At 53.4% G+C, this 26,440-nt stretch overlaps 1 protein-coding gene across 1 annotated transcript; it reads right to left on the bottom strand.

Moving 5' to 3' along the window:
* Positions 1-18,565: 18,565 nt before the first annotated feature.
* Positions 18,566-22,702, bottom strand: MSX1 (msh homeobox 1). Its single transcript, XM_052642079.1, has 2 exons — positions 22,019-22,702; positions 18,566-19,620 (listed from the first exon to the last, which is right to left on the bottom strand). The coding sequence occupies exons 1-2, from the start codon at positions 22,485-22,487 to the stop codon at positions 19,178-19,180; spliced, it is 912 nt and encodes a 303-aa protein (XP_052498039.1). The 5' UTR covers positions 22,488-22,702; the 3' UTR covers positions 18,566-19,177.
* Between the last annotated feature and the right edge of the window lie 3,738 nt (positions 22,703-26,440).

The following is a 26,440-nucleotide window of genomic DNA, read 5'->3' on the forward strand; positions in this document are numbered from 1 at the left end:
CTTCCAGCTCCTGGTGGCTGTGAGTATTCCTAGGTGTGTGGCCACATCACTCCAACCTCGAACCCGTCACAGTGCCTCCTCTGTGTGCCTCTTATAAGGACCCTTGTCATTGGGGTTAGGGCCCACATGGGTCATCCAGAATGATCTCCTCATCTCCAGATCCTTAATTTAGTCACATCTGCCAAGACTATTTTTCCAAATAAGGTCACATTCACAAGTTACAGGTATTATGACATGGACGTATCTTTCGGAGAGTTACCATTCAACGCTGCGCATGACATATTTGAGTTTTCAACGGCTCTTATACTTTATATAATGGAATTGTACTGGAGTGGACTCTCTGTGATGCCTTCATTTTTAGGATGGGGAAATTGAGGCCCAAAAGGCCATCTGATTTACCCCAAGTCACATGGCTAAAAGTTGTGGAGATTAGCGACAACTCCTATGTCCCTCCATGGGGAGTGGTTACATGCATTTTGGTAGGTTTTGTTGGGGAATATTATGCTCCTGTTAAAAAGGATGTGGTTGCTCTAATGGGCTGGTATAAACTGAAATCCAAGGCCAATGATTGGATTAGAAAAGGAAGCTACGGAATAATGCTCATAGCCTGGTTTGTGTGACATTTCACCTATTCCTGTGGGGTCTTGAGTACATAGGACTGGAAGGCTGCACAGGGGGAGGTTAGGACCAGGCTCCAAAGACAGACCTGGTCTTCCTCTTCACTCATCAACACTGGCTCTGAGCAAGTTACCTGGCTGGCAGAGGACCCCTTTCCTCATCTGTGATATGGGGACAAAAACAGTCCTTACCTCTTGGGTCATTATGAGGCGGTGGCTACAAAGTACTGGATCAATTTAAGTGATGGACAATAGTTGTTATTACTATTGTTTTCATTATCATCAGTGGATTTATTATTACATAAATGTCTCAAAAATTTCTGTTTCCATACAAACACATTTATTTACACTTCCTCTAACAGGCCACTACAATGACAGGAAAGGAATTTTTAAAAGGCATTCATCTGTGAGGACAAAGAGTGCAGGAATCAAGATATGTCTGTAAGGTTTGGGAAAAGGTGAACAAACGGGCAAGTGGTATGCAGCCTAGCAGAGCCAGCTCAAGTGAAATCCAAGTCTTACAGGAGAGAGTCTATAGGTGAGGTGGTCATGCCCAGAACCAGAGGATAAGACTTTGGAATTAGAGGCCCGGGTGTGTCTAGAGACTGGGCAAGAGACGAGTAGAAGCAGAGGGGGACTGATAGAAAGTTCTCCCTCATGTACGTCAAGATGCACACTCATCTCCTGTTCTAGTGAACCCCTGGAGCTCCCTTCTCTGGAGAAATGGACCCAGATAGGCTCTGGCCTCCAAGATACTAGATACCTCTGAAGGAGGCAGCCTGGACCTGGGCTGAACACAGCATGAGGAAACATTCTGTACTTATAATGGGAAGATCTCATGGTGTCTTTCTCTCCTCAGCTCTCAGGAATCTACTGGCCAGATTCTACCCTCGATACCCTTACCAGGGCAGAAATTGATGGGAATCTCTCCGGGGAAACCCACTAGCTTAAGGGGAAAGGCTCACAGAAACTGCCATTTGGGCTGGGATCACTGCCTTACTTACTAGAGGCTTCCCCAGTGGCTCAGTGGTAAAGAATCTGCCTGTAAGGCAGGAGACACAGGAGACGTGAGTTCAATCCCTGGGTCAGGAAGATCTGCTGGAGGAGGAAATGGCAACCTGCTCAAATATTCTTGCTTGAAAAACCCCACACACAAACAGAGGAGCCAAGTGGGCTATAGTCTCAAGGGTTACAAAGAGTCGGACATGACAGAGCATGCACTGCCTTCCTGTCCCATCAGGTAGCCCACCTGTCCACAAGACCAGCCCATGCCCACAGAGCCTGTGGGCAACTTTTTTGTGCAGCATCATTTTTTGGGTGGTGCAAAGATCATCCATTTGGGAAACACCTCTAAACGGGAAAGAAGAACTTGGAGAAAAAGAGAGACAATGAAGTAAGCAGAAGAAAACTTTTAAAATATAATTCAAAGCCTCAGGGAAAATACTGCATCTGTGAAATAAGAACATAATAAGATGCTATAAAAAGGGAACATTCAGAGAACACAGAAGAGCTCTTAAATATTACAAGCATAACAGTAGGAACAAAAATATCAAGGAAAAGAATGAAAGATAAAATAGACAGAATCTCCTAGAAAAGCGCTGTAGGACATAGGTGAGAAAAGATCAAAAAAAGATTTTAAAAATGTTACAGTTTCAGTCTAAGCAACCTAACAACCAAGCGATAGGACATAATAGGAATTCTGAAAGAGAACCGATCAGATTAACAATTCAGGGTAATTTCTTGCAACCTAATACCATGGGTTTCCAGACTAAAATGACTTACCTGGGGCTCAACACAAAGAATAAAAAAAGAACCGCACCAAGCTACATGATGATGACATTCCCAAGCAACATAAATAAGAGAAGGATCCCGAATGCCCACAGAGATAAGATAAGAATCAGAATGACATCAGACTATCAGCAGCTGGAAGTGATAAGACCACAGAGAAATGGTTCCAAGGTTGCAGGAGCAAATATACACTCAAGTCAACTATCTTTGAAATGTGAGCATGAAATGAAGACAATCTCAGTCATGCAAAATTTTGAAAAACTTACCTCCCATGAACCCTGCCTCAGAAAGCTACTGAAAGAGATCTCCACCAACACAGGAAATAAACTAAGCAAAAAAAAAAAAAAAGAGGTGGGGGATGAAACTCAGAAAACAGGGGTCCAACCCAAGAGAGAGGCAAAGGGAATGTCCCTGGTGATATGGAAGAGACATTCAAGGCTGCCAGCTGTGCTGCAGCGTGAGGGTAATACCAGTGGCAAGAGGGTAATACTCTCCAGGAAAATTACTTCACTTGGGAAAAATGAATCTGAGAGATTAGTATGGTATCTGGTACCTGTGAATTGGCCCTGGATAATTTCCATTTCTGAAAAAGTGAGGAGATGAATTGACAATGGACACACAGGAAATTATACAAAACTTAAAGGCAATTATCAACTCCCGGAAGAAGAAAAAGTTATACAGAACAGAAACATAGTTAATGCTAGCATATTATATGGGGGTGATTGTGAACACAATTTACATAGTCATAATACTAAATAACTGAACTGAACTGAATACTAAATAATATTGATTTAATAAAAAAGGAATTATAATTAGACCAGTGAGAGGGTAACTGGGGGAACTAGTATAAGAGCCAATTTTTATCTTGGTAATATAAAGTCCACTGATAATGTTGGATACAGAAAAAAAAATCAAGAATTATCAATGTAGAGATATTACTAAGAAAGAGGAAAGAAAACACCAAAAGGAATATCTAAGTGTTGGAAACGGTTGCATGTAGCTGGAAGAATTGAGGTGGGCAGGATGCAGGCTGCTGTCTTTCATTATAAGTCTTTTAAAATCATTTCACTGTAAAAAACTATATAAATTTACTTCTTTCTAAAAATAGCTTTTAAAACCCTACCATCTCTGGGGAGAATATTGGAAATATGCTCTATACTCTTTGCATCATTTTTTCTCTCCCAGTGGGAAAGTCTTTAAAGTATGGCTTATATTAAAACAAAAACTAATTTTTTTAGCGGGTAAAAAAATGGATCTGGGATTTGAACCCAGAACTCTGACTCTCTTTTGGGATGGGGCTAGTATCTAAGGACGGGGGAGACAAAACTTGCACCAGCAAGACATGTAGGACTTGGAACAGCAGAGAGGCTGGAGAAGGGAATTCCCAGCTGGGAAAAGACACCAAATATTTGGCTCAAAACAAGAAACCCACGCAGAGATTTTGGTTTGAAGCTTTGGAAAACATTTGTTTTTGTTCCTCGTAAAAAGTGGATGACGAACCAAATTATTTGAAATGAGATTTTAACAAGAAAAAAAACTAATAACATTTCATTAGCATTCTCTTACCAGACTGCTATTAACAAGTCCAACGAGTGATTTTGAAGTTCTTTATCATCTCCAGTGAAAACCACCAACACCCGGAGAGAGTTTGGAGTTTCTTTGTTTGCTATTTGCTTTTTTTTCTCTAACGTTCTTTCTTCTTCTTCGAAGTGTTTTTATTATTTTGCATTTTTGCAACCATGTCCAGAGTGCTTTCAGAACTTATTATTGTATTTAAAAGGCACTTAAAGCAAGTGTGGGCAGACTGAATGGACATAGGCATTTGAACTTAATTTGAATTCCAGATACAGGCTCATTAGCTGTGTGATCTTGAGCAACTGACTTACCCACTCTGGGTTCCAGTATTTCCTGAACAACTGGGTCAGAATGGCCATGCCATCATATTAAACAACAGGAATAAGGGACCGAGTTGGCCCTCAGCAAACAAAAATCATTCTTTCTTTCCCTCAACCACATACAGGAAAGTACCCAAATGCTAAGGACTTAAATAACCCTTATCTTAATTTCATCCTGGCAGAATTTCCTACATTCACCTGTACTTTAAGAACTTCTGGGAAATCTTTGTCAAAAATGATCTCACAGACATCACAGATTGAGGGCAAGAGTTTCTCAGAGAGCCTCAGCATTCAGTGGCCGTGCCCTGGCCTGGGATCTGTGGTAAAACGGGGTCCAATTCGCTATTATGTCTTCAGGCTCCAGCTCATCCAAGTCTTGGAAAAGAAAGACAGCCAGTTGCAATGCAGAAGGCAGGTCCAAGGAAAAGCAGTGCAGTGTACAAATACAATGGAAACAGACCACAGGTCCAGGAATCCAAACATCCGGGCTAATTCTAGTCCATTTTCTCCTGTGCAACCTTAGGCAAATATTCCAACCTTTCTGGGCCTTGGTGTCCTCGTTTGGCAAAAGAGAGTTATAAATCCTGCTTTGTCAGCCTTGCTGATTTGGGTTGAGAGTCTATAAGAGGAAGGGCTTCTGTGATAGCCCAGTTGGTAAAGAATCTGCTTGTGCAATGCAGGAGACCCCTGTTCGATTGCTGGGTCAGGAAGATCCCCTGGAGAAGGGATAGGCTACCTACTCCTGTATTCTTGAGCTTCCCTTGTGGCTCAGCTGGTAAAGAATCCGCCTGCATTGTGGTCTTGATCCCTGGGGTGGGAAGATCCCCTGGAAAAGGGAAAGGCTACCCACTCCAATATTCTGTCCTGGAGAATTCCATGGATGGTATAGTCCATGGGGTCACAAAGAGTCGGACATGACCGAGTGACTTTCACTTTCTTTCTATGAGAGGAGAGTGGAGCTGGGAGACATATCTGTGTGCTTTTACCCCCAGAATTTCTGCTTTTCTCTTTTCTCTTTTACCCTGGCTGATGCTTGGGCAGGAGTCGGGGGGACAGGATCCAAGCCTCACGCTTTCTGGATTCTGAGTCCCAGGAAATTAGTAATAGCAGTGACTTTTGAGGCCTTGCTAAGTCCCTGTCACTATTCCAAGCATGTCACATACATTGACTCATTTAACCCTCATACTAGTCCCAGGTGGTAGGAATTATGACACCCATTACACAGATGGAAAAACTGTTAACTGGAGAGGTGAGCAAACATGCCCACGATCACACAGCCAGTTAGTGAGAGGCCAGTACTTGAACCCAAGCTTCCTGGTTCCAAGAACGGCACTCACTTAACTCCATCAGTATCAGCTCCACATGCACACCCAGCCCGTCGCGCCTTTGAACCTCAAGGTGTCGTGCATTCACTCTGGACAGGGACGTGGCAGGATACGAGAGCTGGCAGGCTTGCATGGACATGATGGCCTTCTCCTCCTTTACCATTTTTCCTCTGAGTCCGAGTTCCCAGGGCTGTTGGATTGGAGGCTGTTGACTTCTCAGCACCCATCTGCCTGCCTCCTGGTCACTTAGGTCACCCAGGTTCTCCTCTGAGAAATGGGCAGCGGTGTGGACCGAGGCCAAGAGCTGCTGAGCTCAGTGCTCATGGGCCCAGTGTGCCAGCCAGTTGCGCCCCCAGACCTGCAGGACCTACAGCTGCCCACAGAACCTCTCAAGGCTCTTTCTGTGTATGAGATGATAAGTTTTCATTTAATTAATAACTATTAGAGCTTCCCTCATAGCTCAGTTGGTAAAGAATCTGCCTGCAATGCAGGAGACCAGGGTTCGATTCCTGGGTTGGGAGGAGCCTGGAGAAGGAAATAGCAACCCACTCCAGTATTCTTACCTGGAGAATCCCATGGACAGAGGAGCCTGGCCGACTACTGTCCATGGGGTCGCAAAGAGTCAGACACGACTTAGTGACTAAACCACCACCACCAAGTCCTACTATGCACTGAGCACTGTTCCAGGTGCTGGAGCACAGTCATTGCCTCGAGGTGCTGAGAGTCAAGTGTGGGAGAGACAGAAAAAAAGCACGTAAACACATGCTCTGCTGTCAGGCAGTGATTTATATGAACATAAACAGAGCAAGTTTAGGAGTGACCATGCAGTGACAACAGCAGTTTCATTTACTTTAAATTTTTGGTGGCACTGGGTCTTTGTTGCTGTGCGTGGACTTTGACTGCAGGGAGCAGGGGCTGCTCTTTATTGCTGTGCACGGGCTTCTCATTGTGGTGGATTCTCTTGGGGAGCACAGGCTCTAGGTACACAGGTTTCAGTAGCTGCAGCTGGTGGGCCCTGGAGTGCGGGCACCCGGGCTTAGTTGCTCTGCAGCATGGGGAATTTTTCTGGACCAGGGATCGAACCCACGTCCCCCTGCATTGGCAGGTGGACTCTTACACACTGTACCGCCAGGGAAGTCCCAGCAATGAAATTTAGACAAGGGGGGGTAGTGAGGGGTAGGAAAGTCGTCTCTGAGACATTGGAGCAGAAACCTTAGAGAGAGAGCGAGAGCATGCAGGTATACAAATACCCAGGGAAAAGCACTGCAGGCAAAGGGCAACAGCAAGTGCAAAGATCCTGGGCAGGGGCATGCGTGCTATGCTTGAGAGACACCCAGAAAGTCAGAGGAATCACCATGGCCTGAGCAACTGGGAAAATCACAGGGAGTGCGGACGGGGTTCAGTGGGTGGCAAGTGGAGGATGGAGATCATATAGGCCTTCTGGCCTGGTATTATAACTCTGTACTTTGCTGTGAATGAGACGGGAAGCCACTGATGTGTTTAGAGCTGAGGAATAAAATGATCAAATTTCAGTCTTTTAAAGATCCCTCCCACAGGTGCTATGGCGAACTGGACAGGATGGGCCAAACAGTAAGATCAAGGGTCTTAGAAACCATCATAGCAAAACTCACCAAAGACAGAGGAACAGCAGAGATGTTTGCTTTGGACTTAGGCTGGACCAGACAACCTGAGCGCCTGACCTCCCTCTGTGCCTCCTCCCAGTGGGACCCCTAGACTGTCACCGACTCTCTCCAAGCCTCAGTTTCCTCACATGGCCCATGAGGACCCGCACCCACGGCTGGCTGTCTACCCACCTAGCTAGCTCTCTGATTCTGAGCCTAAAACTTTCTAGAACCCCCACCGCAGACACATCACCCCTGAATCGAACAGCAGGTCCTGCTGGTGTGTTCCCAAGGGCAAGTCCTCATAAATCTGGGACTCCTGGGGAAGCAGGGGCCATCTTATTTTATGAAGACTTGCTTGCTGAGAGGTTGCACTTACCTCTGCCCAAACCCCTGGGGCCATGCAACTTTGCTGGCTGGGTCAGCGGTACTAAACCTCCAGGAAGAAATACCCACAGGCTACGTGGTACACTCATTGGAAAAGACCCTGATGCTGGGAAAGATTAAAGGCAAAAGGAGAAGACAGTGGCGAAGGACGAGATGGTTGGATATTATCACCGACTTCAAGGGACATGAGTTTGAGCAAACTCTGGGAGATGGTGAAGGACAGGCAAACCTGGCGCGCTGCTGTTCATGGGGCCGCAAAGAGTCGGACACGACTGAGCAACTGAACAACAACAGCAGCAACCTGGTACACGGGGCAAGAACTGGCTGCACAGACTGCGGGGTCTGGGGCAAAATGAAAACGCACACCCCCTGTTCAGAACGCAGAGGGGAAGTGTGTTAAAGGGGTTCACGTAGAAAGTGTCTGCCCCTCTCTGTGGTCTCGCTCTTGCCCTGTTGGTTGCCTATGCGGGATCATACCCTTGCGCTCACAGGGACAATGGCAGGTGTCCCGGGGACACCACACGGTGACTTGGCTGCAAGTGCACAGCCCACCAGCTGCCAGCTGTTCAGCTCCCCCTTCTGCCAGCCACCAGGCAGGCCTAACCAGCGATGGGGAGGTTGAATCAGTCAGGCACCTTCTCCTCCTTGAGACAGATGGGCGATTCCCAAGGGTGTTGCAGTCTCTGCTGGGATGCGCTGGGTCCCAGATCCAGGTGGACAAGAGGCTTGCCCCTCCCGAGTTGCCTGCTGAACACGTGCCCCACCTTCAGATGCCCTGGGGCCTGCCTCTCCCCCACCCGGGCACCCAGGCCCCTGCCAGATGGTGGGCAGCAGTGGTCACTGGGCAGGGACAGAGGGGGAGGCTGGGTGGGTCCTGGTCACCAAAGAGGAGGGGAATCAGGCAGCTAGAAACTATTGCTGGGAGGCAGCCGGAGGCAGGTCCAAGCCGTCAGCTCATAAAACATCACTTACGAAATGTAAGCACGATGATAAAATTACTAAGGACTTTGAGAGGGGGGATGTCAGCCTTACATCCCCAGCTTGGGACCCTTCTGAGAGTGTCCTGTGTGATGGCACTCGTCACAGGCCCATGAAGCCCATGAAGCCAGTCCAGCATGAGGAAGATGAAATCAGAATGGCCCCTGCAGCCACGGATCTGAGAGGCTGGGTCAATGGACTCCTGGCGTTGGGGTCCACTAACTTGGCCTCTCAGATCCATTGCTTCAACCCTGGACTCTGAGCAGCTTGATTTAACCTGAAGGGGCCTTAGATATTAACTGATAGGCACTTTAAGAGAGTTCAGGAAGATTTGCAAAGCGCCTCCCTGGACCTTGAAGTTTCCAGCTCAGCCCCCATCTCTCCTATCTTTCCTTGTCTCCTTGGAAACCATTTCCCCCAGTTCCGCCCCAAAGTGGAGGAAAAACTGGGTATTCCAGTCAAGTGTCTAGGTTCCCAAGGGTTCACCCAGAAGCTGCTTTGTGATCTTGGACAGGTCACCTGACATGTGCAGACCACAGCTGACCCTTCTGGGAAAAGGAGTAAAAGATAATCTTTTCTTTAAAGGTCCTGGGGTGGATGAAATGAAATAACACGTTAGGCACCTGGCAGAGTCTGGCTCAGAGTAAGCGCTCCTTTAGGGGATGTGGCCGGCACTTGCTTTTCCACCCTTACCCCTACTGAGCACTGACCGGAAAAAAACCTATCAAACCATAGCCTGCCCTCCACTCACAGGAGGAAAGATGTTGACAGACGTACTTGGTGCAAGACTTGAAGCATGAATAAAGTGAAAGGAGGGGCTCAGGGAGCTGAAGGTCCCCTTTTGTTATAACTCCAAGGGAGCAGAGGTGCCTCAATAATGAGGTAATTGAGGGGGGAGTATCTTCACTCTTTGGACACATAGTCCCTTCCCTCCAGGCACCCACCCAGCACTCACACAATCCCGAGAGTGAGTGCTTCCCCAAATTTTGCACCCTGAGCTCCTGGCTTGACTTCCAGGTTGGAATCTGGTCTGGCCACGTGGCCTTGGGCAAGTACCATCACTTCTCTGGACAGCAGTGTGCTTTTCTGTGCAATCAGTTCAGTTCAGTCGCTCAGTCGTGTCTGACTCTTTGCGACCCCATGGACTGCAGCACGCCAGGCCTCCCAGTCCATCACCAACTCCCTGCGTTTACTCAAACTCATGTCCATTGAGTCAGTGATGCCATCCAACCATCTCATCCTCTGTCGTCCCCTTCTCCTCCAGCCTTCAATCTTTCCCAGCATCAGGGTCTTTTCAAATGAGTCAGTTCTTCCCATCCGGTGGCCAAAGTATTGGAGTTTCAGCTTCAGAATTATTATTGTGTGCAATAATAATCCTGCGTATGTCCTCGGCTCTTGTGAGGATTAAATGGGACTGCGCAGGGCGGGCATTGAGCTCAGAGTCTGCGCACCCATGCTGGTGCAATACCAGGCAATCCCCTGCCTTCGCTGGCATCCAGGCCTCAGTTTGCTAAGCTGCGGAATGAATTGGGGCAGGCCCCGGAGAAAGGCTGAGCTCCGGAGAGCGGGGGAGGGCACGCCGGGGGCTGGGTCTCACAACTGGCTCACAGCTGCGCCTCCAGGAGCCAGGCCGGGTGCCAGAGGGTGGAGGGAGCCAACGGAGCTGTGAGCTGCGGTAGCCTTAGGGGGTGTCGGGGCGGAGGGTGGGGGCGGACTCTGCCTCACAGCTGAGGCCCAGCTGGCTCCTAAGGTCGCCCGCGGTTCTGGAGACTTCAGGGTGGGAGCTGGGGGGAGGCTCGGAGGCTCATATCTGAATAAGCTCACGAGGGAAGGAAACTACAGCGGGGCCTGGAGCTTACCTCACCACCTGCCAGGTTGTGAAGCTCCTCCAGAAACCCTCTCTGAATGTGGGGGGCGGGAGGCGGGGCAGGCGGCGGAGGCACAGAAGAGAATGAAGGGCGCCAAGGAAAAAGCATCTCTTCAGGGTTACCCTGATCCAAGCCACCGTCACGTTCCCTCTAACTGGGAGGGCGGTCCCTCCTCTTCCACCTTCCCGGTTCAACTATGTCTCTCCGAGCTTCTGAAAATGCAAAGGGGACCCTGGAGGCCACTTCCGGCCTCCGCCCAGCCTCAGGGCCTTTGCACTTGGCTGCCCCTCTTCACAGGAGATTGTTCTCTTGGCTCCTCTTTGAATTCCAGCTCCTCCTCACCTTTTGGGTTTTAACTCACAGGTGGCCTCCACAAAGAGGCCCACCTTGACTGCTTCCATTATACTCCTCATCACCGCCCTGTCATTGTCTCCCTTCCAGGCCTTCATCTCTAACTGCAGTTGGTATTTGTTTGTTACGGGTCTGCCTTGTTCCACCACTGAGTGAATCAGTGAAGGTATACCAGACCCACACTTTCTGCCTATGGCCTTTGCCAAATAGCAAGACCCCTTCAAGCCTCCGTTTTCTCATCTGTCAGTGAGGACATAACTCCATTGATGAAAACATTGCATCTCTAAGGCGATGTCCAGAACGGGTTCTCCAAATCCAACATGGACTTGGGGGGCGCCAAGAATCTACAGCAAGGCCACTGGTCAGTCTTGACTGCGGTCCTAGGGGTGGTTCTGCCAAGTGTTCTGGCCTAGGTGCCAGCACTCCCTGGTGGCTTTGTTGGTATTCGAATGAGTTTCTTAATTCAAGCTGGAGGTGGGGGGGTTGGTGGAAGACACTGATCTATCTGGTCTTAGGCCCCTGTGTGACCTTTGGCAAGTCACTGTATCCCTTTGTGACTTGTTTTCCTCACCTGTAATAAGGCTTAATAAGAGTGCCTGTGTCTCGGGGAGAGGATTTAAGGATTAATTCCGGGCCCACAAGTCTTCCCTGATAGGTCAGTTGGGAAAGAATCTGCCTGCAATACAGGAGACCTCGGTTCTATTCCTGGGTGGGGAAGATTTGCTGGAGAAGGGATAGGCTACCCACTCCAGAATTCTTGGGCTTCCCTTGTGGCTCAGCTGGTAAAGAATCCGCCTGCAATGCTGGAGACCTGAGTTCGATCCCTGGGTTGGGAAGATCCCCTGGAGAAGGAAAAGGCTACCCACTCCAGTATTCTGGCCTGGAGAATTCCATGGACTGTATAGTCCATGGGGTCTCCAAGAGTCAGACACAACTGAGCGACTTTCACTTTCTGGATCCACAGGGGGTTCAGTATCTTCTATCCTTCCCATCACCATCCAAGGGGAAGAGCACCACACTGAGCAAAAATGACACTCCTGCTGCTTCAGACTCACTCATTCCTCAACACCTTAGGACCACCCTCCTAGCCCTTGGGGAATCCAAGCAGGCATGTCTTTCAGTTGGTGGCCAAAGCATCTGAGGAGGCTACCAGCAAGACCAGACAGCCAGACACGGGCAGACGTGTGTCCTCCAGACACGTCCTAGTTCAAGTCACCCCAGCTTCCTCTGTATCAGTCTGGCCGTGACTCCGTTCTGGGGACCAGAAAACTGAGGCTCAGAGAAGCAAAAAGGCAGGTGACAGCACCCAGCAAAAGCCTGCCTCCTACGGCAGCTCTGCTCAGCTCTCACTATCTCTGGGCTTCTACCAGAGTCACTCAGTCTATGCCTCAGTTTCCTTGTCTATGAAATGGGGCTACCAGAACCGTGTGCTGTCCCAGTAGTGGGGATTCCTTGGTATGATACACATACAGCGCTTGGAATGGTCCTTATACATGCAAGGGTTCCATACGTGTTAGTTTCAGTTATCTCAGGAAGGACAGGTCTGCCGTTATTTTCTATCTCCAGCTTGGGAGCGCAGGTGATATGATAGACCAACAGACCTGGGAGGAGCGCTTTTCCTTTCACTCTTTCCAAAGTTCCACGGAGTCACTGTTGTGCCCATTTAGCAGACGTGGAGCCTGAGGCTCGGAGAATCACTCCCTCTGAAGTGCCCCAAATATTTACTTCCAGTAGGTGTGGGCTTGCCACTGGACGCTTCTTTGGTGGAAGAGCCCCAGCTGCCACTGGGAAATAGAAACAGGGGAGGGGTCATCAGAGAGGAAAGTAGGTATCTTTTTCAAATAGCATCCCCAAACGTAGAGTTCAGTCTTCGCCGCCTGGGAGTCCGGATGGTGCCCTGCTGGGGAGGCAGGGAAGCGGCCCCGCGCAGAGGAGGCTTTGAGGTCCCGCCCCACCTGCCCAAACCCAACCCGCCTCACTCCGGGTAAACAACGCGGCACATGAAGCCTGCAGCGCCTCGCGCGCGCACGCACAGTGCCTCCGCGCTAAGCGCGGGGAACTCCAGCAGGACCACAGTCCCGTCCGTCTGTGAAACCTGCTTCTCGTGGGTGCGGCCCCACTGCAGCGAACTGCGATCCAGCCACCGTTCGGCGCCCGCCAGGAGCTGTAGTTTCTTGGTCTGTAAAATGGGCAGCAAAGGGGGCCGTTGCGGGGCTGGACTGCCCTGACCTTCCCGGAGTCTCTGGTCGTGGCGATCCTTCTGTCCGTCCATCCAGGCTCCCCGAATTAAAAGCAGGCCGTTGAATTCGCTTTTACTCCCCGCAAAAACAGGTCGATATGGCACTCCGCTGCGATGCTCTAGGTGCTGACAGGCAGGCTTTAGAGGCTGATTCTGTAGGTTCCAAGAGGGGCATTAATTTGCTAGAATTAATCATCCAGAAAAGCATAATCTAAGATTTCAGCCCCCCATGTCTGAGTCGTCAGCCCCGACTCTTGGAGGCTCTAGGAAAGTGTGTACACACACACACACACACACACAAACACACACCTCTCTTTTAAGTACTCACAATCAAGGGGAACTGCCGGCAGTGCCCAGCATCTCTGCTTTCATTTTATACCAAAAATATTTCAAAGAGATTGTTGCCGCATTCCGCACTTTCTATTTTCGGAAAGTCAGGTTCAGAGAGGTTAAGAAATTAGCCCAAGTTCACACAGCTAAGAAGTACCAAAACCGGGATTCATAAAACCAGATGGTCTGACTCCAGCGGTAAACTGGCTGCTGCTTCTAGAAGCACCACCTTCTCGCTTGGGGACAGGAAGGGGGGCGGCATCTGAATGGATATTTCAGATCTTGAGCCTAGATTCTGCTGAGCACAAGCAGGGCGTGGGGTCTGATTCCAGGGAGACCCTGTGGAGGCTGAAAGCGGGTTTGGGAGAAGGAGGGTTGCGGGAGGGGTTCCGGAGGAGGAGCCCCCGGGAGGAGGAAGAAGAGCTGGAGTCACCACGGGGTTCCTGGAAGTGCCCGGTGCTCCCTTTGGCCTCCCTTTGCCTCGGGGAGAACCTCTCGCGTACTGGAACTGACTCGGCGCACGCGTGCCGGACATTGCCCCCCACCTTATCCTTCACGCAGCGGATCTCCCCCACCCGGTTCTCACCCGCTGTGCTCAGAGCTGTGTATGTCCTTCCCCTGTGGAGCCCCCCACCCCCGCCCCGTGGGCCAGTTTCCTAGTGCCTTCCCTCTGCCTGAAGTCTCTTTCTGTGGGCTGGACGTCCCTCAGTCCCTCATTTCTCAGAGTTTATCTTCCCCCAGTCAGTGTCTATCAGTGGGTCTCCCCTGCCGCCTTTACGTTATAAATATCAGAGTCACCGGGGCAAAGTGACAGAACTCCTGCAGCGACGTTCGAGGGTGGCTTAGAAGTGCTGGGGCTGTTCGCTGGGACTCTGGGTGTTGGCTGCGTGCTGTGTGTGCTCCGTTGAGTATGTGTGTTGGTTTTGTGTGCACACAGTGTGCAGAGTCTGTTCTTTTGCGTGGTTGGGTGTCTGCGTGGGTTGATTGTGGGTGTTGCACCGCATGTGTTTGGGAAGTCTTGTTTGGGTGTATGTATCTGTTGACTGTGTGGGTCCGTGTGCTGGGTGTGACTGGTTGGGGACTTGTGCGAGTTGTCTGTGTGTGTGATGAAGGTTGATCTGATGTGTGTTGGGTGTCAGCGTTCGTTGTAACATGTCTTGCATGGGTCAGTTCTGTGTGTGTTAGATGTGTGCTGTGCTGTGTGTCTGAGTATGTGTTTGCGCGTATGCTTGCGCGCGTGCGCGCGTGCGCGCAGGCGCTGTCTATCGCCGAGGGCGCCTGGCCGGGCGTCAGGCACCAACCAGCGCTGCCAGAGCAGGGGCTGTGGGGCCCCGGGGCCGCGGGAGGGCGCTGCGGAGGAGGCCGGCCGGGCTGATGAGAGGGTCGCCGAAGGCGTGGAGCAGGGGTGCGACCGTGGGAGCTGAGTGAAGCGGCAAGAAATCCCAGAGTCTGGAGTGGGGAGCACGCCCGGGTGCCCTGGAGGATGGACCAGGGGCGGAGGGAAGGCTAAGGTGTTTCCCCGGGCGGCCAGCGGCGGGCTGGGGAAGTGTCCCGGCCCGGCCGCGGTGTGAGCGGCTGAGAGGGGCGGGGACGGAGCCGGGGAGGCCGCACGGCCCCAGGGGCTCGGCCAGGCCGGCGCCAGCCGCCAAGTTGAAAGGCGGCCGCGGCCTCTCCTTGCTGCTTCCCACTGCGCCCCCGAGGGTTCCAGGCGGGGCGCCAGCCGGGGCCGGGTCGGCCTCTCCTCCGCGCCGGGGGTCACTCAGGGGCAGTGGTCGGTGCGCGGCCCGGACCAGCCTCACGGGCTGTAGGACTCGCACTAAGGCTCCGGCCTGTGCTTCGTCAATGTCTTCACTGAGTCTCCTGCGCTAGCTGGGCCTTCGGCCGCGGGTCAGAGAGCGAAGGGAACCCTCGCACCAAGCGCTCTTAGCGCGCGCTCTCCAGCCCCTCTCCAGCCTCGCAGAGTCCTTGACCGCCCAGGCCCCGCCGGCGTGCAGCCAGAGCTAGGAGCGTCCCAGGTCTCCTGCCGCCCCGTAATCTCAGTTCGCTGGCTTCCACGCCACGGGCTTTGGTCTCGCCAGAGCGGTCAGGAGCGGAGTTTTTGCTGACCGAGACTTATGTCTCCTCCCCAACACAACGAAAACGCCTTCACAGACATTGTGCAGGGCCGGTGAGGTGTCCCTCCTGATCCCCAAGGGTCAGGGCTAGGAGTTAAATTCGGAGAGCTAGGGCCCGAGTTCTGAGGGGCGGGTTTTCCCAGACCCAAATTGCTGGCCCGGCACTGTGGGACCCTCAACGAAAGGAAGCCGGGCAGTACCGGAAAAGCATGGATCCCCGAGTGGAATCTGTGTTCGGAATCCCTGTTCTCCCCTTTATTGGCTGTGTGACCTTGGGAAAACCGCGTAACCTCTCTGGATCCTTGTTTAAAAAAACAAAAAATCTAAATTTGTTGGGAAGCGTGGGGAAGGTGGTGCGCTCCGGAACTTCAGCACACAGTAGGCTGCGTTAAGCGCTGGCTCCTCCTCCCTCACAACCTCTAAACGAGGTAGGTGGCGACTCCATTGTGATTGATCCCAAGTTTCCTGCCGGGGAAGGAAATTGATCCATAGAGGACCGGATGCGGGAACCCCAGCCCACTCTGTCCTCACTTGATAAACAAGCAACTGCGTTCCAAGGGCTGGGCTGGACAGGAGGCAGCGCCCCCGCCTCGCCTCGAATTCCCGCCGGACCCGGCTGAATCTGTCTCAGGTCCTCACCCCAGAGCAGAGCACCCTCCAGATCCAGCAACCATTTATTGAGCACCTTATGTGTGCACTCCCTATGGAGGGAGGAAATCCAGAAACAAAAAGCGGTGCAAAGAAGGGGCTGAACGAAAGAAGACAAAAATGGGGGGAACAGGGTACATAGGAGAGAAAGGAAACAGAGACCCAAGGCCCGCAGCAGGGCTGGGGCGCGCGCGCAGGCGGGCGCGGGCGGGGGTCGCAGGGCGGCGGTCGGTTCCAAACAAGCAGAGGCTCTGAGTGGGGGAAGGGGGCGCGCCCGCCTCGCCTGCAGCTACCGCCAGGCTGGAGCCTCTGCGCGTCTGCCGAGCTCGAGCCGTTGCTCATTACTGCAATTATGTAGCTCTAAGTTTGCCTCGACCCTAAATTGCCAAGTTTCGAGGAGCCAGGAGGCCGGTGAGCTCCGGCCGCGGGAGACACCCGATCCCGCCCTGCCATTCCCCTCTCCCACACGCGTGGAAAACATTCCGGTGTGGCCGACGCACCGTGAGCTGAGAAGATTCAGATCTGCTCGGCATAACCGGGGCGCCCTCCCGCGCAGGGGCTTGTTGGCACGTCCCCAAAATCCCGGGGGCAAGGGAAGGATTCCCAGGCCCATTTTGCAGATGAGGAAACTGAGGAATAGAGTGATCTTCCCTACGCAGAGTCTGGCAGCTGGCATCAACCAATGGGTTTCTCTGACTTCAAGTTCAGTACAAACCCCCAGTATAGGAGAGTGGCCGGGGGAGTTTCAGAAAGAAACTCAGATGTGTGGAAGCCCTGGTGTCCCGCGCGAGGTCACTCGGGGTGCTGAGTTTATGCGGGGGGTAAACATTTTTCCCGTGTCTGCAAGAAATAGTGATGTACCTAAGAGCTTTTAAGGGGCCGCGTGGGCGCCGGAGTCTGAGACATTTTTAGATATCACTACCCTCTCTTGGGGATGAAGAGGACCAATTCGGGCCATACTTGTAAGCCCAGAGGCCAGGGACCACCCCCCAGCACCCCCACCCCCCACTGCCTGATCATTGGAACTTTTCTTTTCTTAGGGAAGGGAGTGGTGACAAGTTCAGACTGTAGCCCCAGCCGCGGGACACAGCCTTTGTCAGAGCTACGTAGATCGAAAGATCCAAGACGCAGGGTACCTCGGAACTTGCCGGCACCAGCTGAGAGCCCGCCCCGGGTGCGTGCGAACCACCCCGAGCTCTCTTGGAATTCCGAGGCCAACCTCCCCCTGGGGCTAGAAGCTGGCGTAGTGTGTCCCGGGTTTCCTCCCCACATCATAGCCGGTCTCTTGTCTGCAGAGACGTCTACCCTCCCCGCGTGCAACGTCAGGTACTTCGGGTTCTGACAGCCCTTGGTCTCCTGGCTTCCTCCTCGCGAAGGCTGCCCGGGGCTGCCCTGTCATGGAACTTGGAGACGCCCCCACAGCCGGACAGAGGTGGAGGTGAGTGGGGAGCCCTGATCTGGGGAGAATTAAGTCAGGGCCCCAAACTCGAAGGAGAACAGAGCAGCTCCTGGAACATAGTAGGCTTTATTTACTAGAGATCCTTTTCTGCCTTCAACATGCTAGCAAAATTGCCCCCGGAAGGCTAAACTTGGCACTTGTTCAAATATATTCTCCTGGTAGCCTGAATATAACCTACTATATATAAGAAAAACCAGTTTGTAGGCAAGGCTCATGCGAAGGACACCCCATGGCGCTTAGTGTATGGTTGCCCTGCGTTTTCAGCAAACAATTTTTAAAGGGGTCGCAATAGGGAAGGCACTCACATTCTGCCAGCCTCAAAATTAGTTCCTCAAACCGTGTCTACACTGGCGACAGCGGCGGGGTGATTTAAGAGAAGGAAAGCGGTGCCTCTCCATCCCCCACCTGGCCTCCTGTGGGAAAAACAGGTTTTCGGGGGTGGGAATTGTCTGGATTAGCTGTCTGCAGTCATCAAACCATTTGGGTGATTCTCTTTGTTTTCATAGACGGGTTAAAAGGGGAGAAAAAAGAAAAGAGTCGGTTATGGGTCACCTGAACAAGTGTCGATTTCAGCTTAAAGTGAATTGGAAAATTGAGCCTAATTATCCAAGGTAATTGCTTCAATTCTCCACTTGACTTTGCTAAGGCAGATCTGTCCTGTGTTCAAAAAGGCACCCCCCTCTGTCCCTGAATATTGTTGTCACCTTTGAAAAGTTGCTGGCACCAAACTACTACCAAACTGAAAAGCAACCGTACATGTGAAGAGATGGCAAGGAGCAAAATTAAAAGACTAAACGAATGAGGAGATAATATCTTGTAGCTTAAAATTAATTTATTTAACAAATATAGCTATAATATAAATGATAATAAAATTTCAAATATACAGTATATTACAACAGTCCCTTCCAAAGGGAATCTTGAGAGCCACCCAAATGTACTGTTAAATAGAAACAGAAGTTTTTAATTTTTATTTTACAGTTTCTTTCTGGTACTGGTAAGAGAGAGGTCCCTTCAACCTACCTTTGTCACGCATCTGTGTATCACTCCCCCCCACCCCCAAAAAAGCAAATGTTTTACTGTTGAAGTTCTTTTAAAGTTTTCCGGTGGCAAGACCCAGGATCTGCCTCTCCTGCAGTTCTTCTCTTTCTCCCCAACTGTTCTCATTTCCAAAATCTTCAAACGTGAATTTTCTCTGTGCTTTTTCCTGCCAGGTGTTAGGACAGGAGGCATGGCCTCTAGATCTGGTCCAACCACTAACTCTGCTGGGGACTGTGGATACCTTTGGAAACCTCTCTGGCCTCTGTTCCCCCATCTGTAACTCGAAGGGATAGATCTAGCTTCTAGAAGAGTGTCATGGAACCCTCCCAGCCACTTTGGGGGAGGGAATCAGGCTTCAGAGAGTGAACTCCAGTAGCAACGGAGGACAAACCAGAGCAGTGCGGGGGGGTTAAAGAGAAGGTGCCAGGTGGTGCTGAACAGGGGAGCACTTCGTGGGAAGGCTCCTGCTGCTTGCTGGAGGGATCGGCTGGCACCCTAGGTAGGCAACCCTGGGCCTTCTATGTCAGGTGGTACATGCTGTAGCCGACGTGGGCTGTGTAGAGTCCCACGGGCGCCACCGGCAGCGCGGCGCGCTGGAAAGGGCCAGAGGCCCCGTAGAGCGAAGCGCCCGCGGCGGCTGCTACGGCGGCAGGGCCTCCGAGTGGGAAGGAGAGGCCGAAGGCTGCGGGGGGCAACATGGGTTTAGCGGCCATCTTCAGCTTCTCCAGCTCGGCCTCCTGCAGTCTCTTGGCCTTGGCGCGGCGGTTCTGAAACCAGATCTTCACCTGCGTCTCGGTGAGGCTGAGCGAGCTGGAGAACTCGGCGCGCTCGGCGATGGACAGGTACTGCTTCTGGCGGAACTTGCGCTCCAGCGCCAGCAGCTGGGCGGTGGTGAAGGGCGTCCGCGGCTTGCGGTTGGTCTTGTGCTTGCGCAGGGTGCAGGCCGGAGGGCTCAGCCGCCCTGAGGGGCCGAGAGAGAGAGAAATGCAGAGGGTTAAGAAAGTGGCGCGCCATCCGCCCCGAAGTGGGAATAATAATCAGTAACAACGCCCGCGCTATTCATTTGCGTCGAGCACCTCGGCGCCAGGCGCCCTCCGGGAGAGGCACTTGGAAAATGTCTTCTCCAGCTCCCACCGCCGGCCCACAGGGTAGACGTTCTTGCCTACCTTTTGCAAATGGGGAAACGAAGCTTCCAGGTAAAGCTCAGCCGTGTTCAAAGCCCGATATAACTGGGAAGAGGCAAACAGCCCTTAAATCTAAGTGGCTGCTTAGGAAGGCCTCCTCCCACCACCACTCATGTTGGGATGGGTGGATATTAACAGGACAATGAAATGCGCAGAAAGAGGCCTGCACCCGAGATCATATTTAATTTTAGGCATTAGCTAAACATTTGTCATCTGTGCCTACCAAGTGCTCAGCGCCTGGGGATAGGCCGTTCTGTGGCTGAAAACCCAGATCTCCCAACCCCACACTCTTTCACTTATAACAGTGCGGTCCATGGGGTCGCAAAGAGTCGGGCAGGGCTTAGTGACTATTCTAAGCTCTGGCCTCGATGACCAGAGGTGGAGCAACGCCGGATGTCACGAATGTCACACCATGGCCGAATCTCAAATATAAAAATGTGCCACAGTCTGGGGCTTGCTTTTAATGGTGCTTCTTTTGATTGTTTCAATTGTGTTCTAGGCCTGCTCCACGCCCAGCTCCTTGGCCTCTGGTCTCGCTCATATGCATGCGTGTTAAGGGCAGAATGCAATGGCTTCTCCTCGACCAGTGCTCCAGTCCACAGGGATCAACGCTGCTGGTGCCCAGCTGCCTTTTTACTTATGACTTCAAAATATACCCTCAAGGATGGGCGGTGAGTTAACACCTTGGCAGAGGGCTCATGCAGCCCGGGACAGGGTCGGCTGGCCGAGTCAACGCCTGCCACACCCAGCAGCTGCCACCTGGTTAAAAACGTGGAACACAATTATTCCCAGGACAACAGAGATCACCCCGACTTTGGGTCAGGACCCAGGCCTGAAAAGAATTCTTAAGTCCTGGAAGGGACGCTTTGCCTACGCAGCAGCTTCACTGGGGGAGAAATGAATTCAAATCTAGAGAATGTTTTCACCAGGCGGGTTTTGCCTAATTATGCAATTTTCTTTTTGGAATGCTTAAAAAAGAAAAAAATCCTCTGGGCTCTCAGGTCACCAGGATGTGAGTCAAATGAAAACTGGTGTTAACATCCCCCCTTCTTCCCTGGTCGAGACCATTGAGAGTCCGGGAAGCAGTTGGCCCCCGACTCGCTTTCCGCCGGGCCACCCGAGGGGCGGGCGCCGAGGGAAACGTCACACCCTTCGGTAGTTAACAGCCCAGCGCTAGGCCACCTTCTCCGGCCATTAGGCCCAGGGAGGGGCTGGCCTTTCAAAGACGTTTAATCCCCCGATAAAAATCATTCCTCAGCATCACGCCATTGAATTCGGGTTGCTATTATGCCGCACCAAATAATCGGAGGAAACGAGGAAAACTTGGGAATTTCCCGTGCTCCTGAAATATCTCCGAGTGAGTTCGCTGGGCAGAGAAGCCCGGGGGCCGCAAGACCTCGGAACGACCCCGAAGGGGCCTTTGGCGGCTGGAGTCCGCTTCCACCACCCAGCCCGAGACATTTGGGAGCTCCGGGTCATGTTGGAGGGGGCGCCTCCCACTAATTGACGGTGCCCCGCCCCCTCCACTGGAACCTGAGCGCTTCGCCTCCTCCCCCTAAATGATCCATCCACCTTGAGCACCAAGTATCTACCTGAAACACGAAGGGGGCGGGGGAGGGGGCAATTTTGCGAGAGCTTCGGAAACACAGTGGGCAAAGAAATACTCTGGTGGGTGGATGTGGAGAAGGGGAGGGGGGCGCACTAGGCTTCTACGATGAGAAAGTGAAACTCTGCTCTGTAAAGATGTCCCGCACTCTTCGAACCCACCCGTTGGGGTAACGGCGAAGTAACAGGGCTTAGGGTCTGACAGAGGAGCCAGCCAAGACTCCTGAGGTCGTTTGGTGGGGGCCCGAGGAGAAGGTGCCCAGACACTAGTGTCCTACAAGTGAACTCCTACCCGCAGCGTCGCCTGGACAAGGCGAGGAGCCCGAGAAGGTGGCCCGAGAGCTGGACCTGAGCCAGGCCTCGAACCCTCTTCCGGGTGGGAGTGGGGAGAGGGGTCGACGCCCCCTCGCCCCGTGCTCCTCGACCACCCATCTGCAGCACCGGCTCCAGGTACCCGGCCGCAGGTACGCAGACGCCGGAGACAAACAGGCGCCGGAGCGCGGCCTGGCGCCCTCGGGTCGCACACCCCCGCCGGCCCCCTCCCCCGCAGCCTGGGTTCTGGCTACTCACTGGCCGGGGGCGGGGAGAAGCGGGGATTCTGCATCCACGGGGTCCTCTCGGGTTTCTCGGGGCTCTCGGCTTTGACCAGCGCATCTTCTGGCAGTTTGAGGAGTCCTCCCACCGAGAAATGGCCGAGCGGCCGCGGCGAGGACGGCGCATCCGGGGCGCCCAACGACCCGGGCCGGGCACCTAGAGGCTGCGCGGAGCCGCCCGCCGCCTGTGCGCCCTCGGAGGCCGCCAGGACGCTGTCCTTCGCCCCGGGCTTCCTGTGATCGGCCATGAGCGCTTCCACGCTGAAGGGCAGGAGCGAAGGGGACACTTTGGGCTTGGCCCCCTCCTCGTCTGCGCCCATGGCGGCCGCCGTGGCCGCAGTGGTGCTGGGGGTCTGGCCCCCGCCGCCCCCAGCCGGCTTGCCGAAGGCGGAGTCCTCCACTTTGACACCGAGTGGCAAAGAAGTCATGTCAGCAGCCGGGGCCATGCAGAGCCGGGCCCCCCCTCCAGCCGCAGCTCGGGCCAGCCGCCGGGCATGAGCTTCGGGCGTGCTGGGAGCGCGGTCGGCCTCTGGGAGGGTCCGGGGCCCGGGCCGGGCGGGCTCTATCGCGCGCGCCTCCCGCCCCTCCCCAGAAGGCCAGCTCCGGCGCTCCGGGCCTGGTTATCCGCTGGCGCCGCCGCGCAGGCGGAGTTCTCGGGCTCACCAGCCGGCTCCGGGTCGGGCCGCCGCTCCCCAGAGAACTTGTTAATAAGGCGAGGCCAGCGCGGCGGCGGCCAATCAGCGCGCGAGGGGGAGGGTCCGGCGCGACCCATTGGGCCCCGCTCGAGCGGACTTGCCCCGAGGCGCGCTGGGCCTCGGGGCGCGTGGGGCTGGGCCCGGGCCCCAGGAGGGCAGAGGAGGGGAGTGGGCGCCGGAAAAACTTTCCTCCGAGCTACAGCCCGTGCCGCCTGTCCCTGTGTGGGTCCCCCTGGGTCTCTTATTTTTCTGTGTTCCTGGGGGATTTCCCCTTGTGCTCTATGCTTCTCTTCTGCTCTACCCCCTTTCTCCCTTTCCCTCATATCCCTTCTTTCCAACTTCTCCCTTTTTTTCCTCTATTCCTTTCCTGTTTCTCTCCCTACCTCCCCCTTACCTTTCTGTTGTGTCAGTTGCTTGTGTGTGTTTCTCCCTAGTGGATAGTGGAGGATGGTTCCCCTCTTTACCACGATAATTGGAGTTGAAGTCATTTCTTGTATATTGTCTTTATAGTTTAAAAAAAAAAAACCCTGCAGGCTTATTTATTATAGTAGAAAGACATAACATTAATTTATTCTGTAAACACCTTCATTTTCTTCTATTTCAATCTTCAAAACTTTACCTCTGCGTAAAAGTGGGCCTTTGTCTTCGAAGTGCTGGACTGAAGTTTGCCTAAGAAGCCACTTTCGCGTGGTGCTACGGAGGTTAAGAATAAGAATGCATTATGTTATCTGGAATGCATAATCGAGTTTCTCGCTGTGAACTTTAGGGGCGGGGATGGGGTGTGATTACAACACCTACACTGGCTACCGGCTGCGGGAAGGAGCCGGTCATTTTGATAAAGAAGTTACTGAATATAAAACCAATAGAAACGACCCCAAAACACTGACCTGGCCTTAATGTGACCTCGATCGCGTGTCCGCAGAAACAATGATAATTCTCCATCTCTGGATCTGATCTTGGGGGGTTAGGGAGGTGTGAAAGTACATTTGGGAGAGAGGGCGAACAAATGAGGACACTTCCAGGGATGGATCCTCCACGCTGGGTATGAGAACTTTTATGCTGCCAATTTCGGAGGAAACGTGATTTTTATTTTTGCTGTTTAAAATGAGGGGAACATGAGTTGGGGGGGCGCGGTGTGCGGAGACGTAAGATCTACACAAACTCGGATCGTGGCCCGCGGTTTTCTGCGCCTCCTCTTTATGGCCTCTTATCCCGGGGCCCAGGCCGGCGGCTCCCCGGGAGCTGGCGGCGGTGATTGGCGGCTCACCGGCACCGGCCATTGATGGCTGCGGGGTTCTAATCTCCAGGAAACACAAGGGGCTGCTGTGGCCATTTAGGGGTAATTATCCGACCGCGGAGGGACAGCGAATTCCCTCGCCTTTTAACTGGGCGCAGTAAAAGCTGTAGATTAGGGGCGTCCAGATTAAGGAAAATGAATTACTAGAGCGGGAACTTTATTACCTGGACGGCGTCCGGGGTCTGGCGGGAGGGGTCGGGATGCGAACGCCGGGGAGATTGGCAGCCTCGCAGAAGTCCGCAGGCTCCACGAAGTTTAAGGCCCGGGGCGGGTTAGGGAATATCCTCGCGTCTGTGCAATTCACGCCGCCTCTGCAGACCTCCTGCACTCCCAAGCCCTGGGAAGGGTTTAGGGCCTCCAGCTCGCGTCTGGCCCAGCTGGAGGCGCGGCGCACCGATGCGGCCTTTCTAAAGACAGGGGACCCCTGGGGGAGACAGGAGAATGGAGTCCTTCTTCCAGGCCGGGAAACCTAGGCCCCGGAGGTTTGCTTGAGGGTTCAAGGATAAAAGGCCGTATACTCCCACTTTAGAATTATAGGAACTGACACTCAGCGAGGCTCCCAGTCGGGATGACCAACTTCTATCACCCGCATTTCCAATTAAACTCTCCCTGGGACAGGCACGCGGGAATCTTATTCTGCACTAGGGTTCAAGAGGGAGAGATAACCGAGGCCCCTAGGCTGTTTAGGTCAACCTTTTCAGATTGATCAGTGCGACTTTCTTTTGGGACTTGCTTTTGTTCCGCCCTCCCTCGGCTCCCATCTCAAAAAGTTTGGTTTCCAGATCACTTTGAAAATCTGCTATATCCCAGAACTTTCTCACTAGAAAATGCACACCAGCAAAAACAACTTCAAAGGAGTACCCCCTTGGAGTCCGCCCGATAAGGCCACCACCACCACCACCCCCCCTGCTTTAGGGCTTCAGGGCGGAGCTGGGGCTCGAACCCCGAAAGTCCAGGTGCGAGGCGCAGAGGGAGCTCAAAGCTGTGTCCGGCCGGCGCAGCCAGTCCAGGTCAGGCCGCGGGCCGGACGGCCGGGCGGCGGGAGAAGGGCCGCATCGCTAATTGCGGGGATAAACAATCTGTCACGATCCCTCAGCGCGCCTAATAGGCAGACGAGGATGTTGTTTTTAGGCGCCAGCGGCGGCCCGATCAAAGGCAGCAGCCGGCGCAGGGGCCCTTGAAGTCGCGCGCCCCCGCCTCCTGGGAGCAAACCGCCTGCGCCCGCAGCCCAGGGCCCTGCCGCCGGCCCCTGGGTTTCGCGAGCCCGGCCCGAACCCCATGGCCTTTTTTTTTAAGGTTCGGCCTGGGTTCGTGTCTCCTCTGGCTCGGAAACGGCGGGAAGAATGTCTGCGGAGGAAAAAGGGTGCAAAGCCGTGGATTCCATGTGGAATCCGTGTTCGGAATCGCGCCGGGATCTTCCACCGATCCTCCCCTGAGTTGCGGGGTAGGGGAAACGATGCCCACAGTCTCAGAGAAGGGACTTTGAGGAAAGGAACAAAATATCTGTCTCCCGGGGCGTGTGGTTTCCGAGGAAGGAAGGGCACACGTTGGGGGTTAGTGACAGAGCGCCTTCTCTGCGTTGATTTTTCGTTTGGGCCTTTTCGGATTTCCCGGTTGGCGGTTTCCAAGAGCTGACAGGGCCGGGGGGCTGCGCCTGTTATCTCGCCGCCAGCACTAGCCCCCAGGCGCTTCTACTGCCGGCATTTCTCGGCGTAGCCGCAGCAGCCCAGAAAGCCGGGCTGTAATTCATGCCTGGCAAGGGCAGGGCTGGCTCGCCGCAGATAAAGCTCGGGGACTGGCGTTCGCCTTCCATGCTGTCGTACTCCGCTCCCCTCCCCTCCAGCCTCGCTCCTTCTCCCCTTGTTCCCAGGCATCTTAAAACACTCCCCGCGCCCCAGCTGGGAGCACCTCCGCGTTTCGGATGCTAAAGACAGCTTGTCCTGCAGCCACTCTCTGGGCAACTGGTGGTGGTGGTGTTCTTCCCCTTTCTCTCCCTCAATACCCCCCACCCCACGCCTATTTTATAGGACTGTGTGGCGGCCGAGGAAAAGTGGTGTTTTTAGCACTCTCCCCCACCCCGCCCCGCCTCCTCGTGGGCAAAGATTCCTTTGGCGAGGCATCCCGTTTTAGAGACCGCCGTCTTTATCTGGGTGTTGGCGCGGCGGGTTCGAAGAGCCCGCAGCAAGATCCCTCACTTCTGGCATTCGTTGTCACCTCCGTCGGGTTTTTGTTTACGCCCCTCCCCCGTTTCCCAATGCATTTTGTGGCCTCGACCCAGGAGTCCCGCGTGCATTTTTTAAAAATGTGCAGCTCAGTGGGATCCCCCGGCAATTAGCAAGCCCCAAACAGTCCTCTTTAATAGAATGAATGTGCTATGAAAACCGATTACCCGGAACGATTTATTTTG

Source organism: Budorcas taxicolor, chromosome 6 (assembly GCF_023091745.1).
Source record: "Budorcas taxicolor isolate Tak-1 chromosome 6, Takin1.1, whole genome shotgun sequence".
In the NCBI taxonomy this organism is placed as follows: domain Eukaryota; kingdom Metazoa; phylum Chordata; class Mammalia; order Artiodactyla; family Bovidae; genus Budorcas; species Budorcas taxicolor.

Coding starts and splice junctions, on each gene's coding strand:
- MSX1 (XM_052642079.1), bottom strand. CDS start 22,487: ATGGCCCCGGCTGCTGACATGACTTCTTTGCCACTCGGTGTCAAAGTG. Junction 19,621..22,018: donor CTTCTCCCCGCCCCCGGCCA/GTGAGTAGCCAG, acceptor TCGGCCCCTCAG/GGCGGCTGAGCCCTCCGGCC.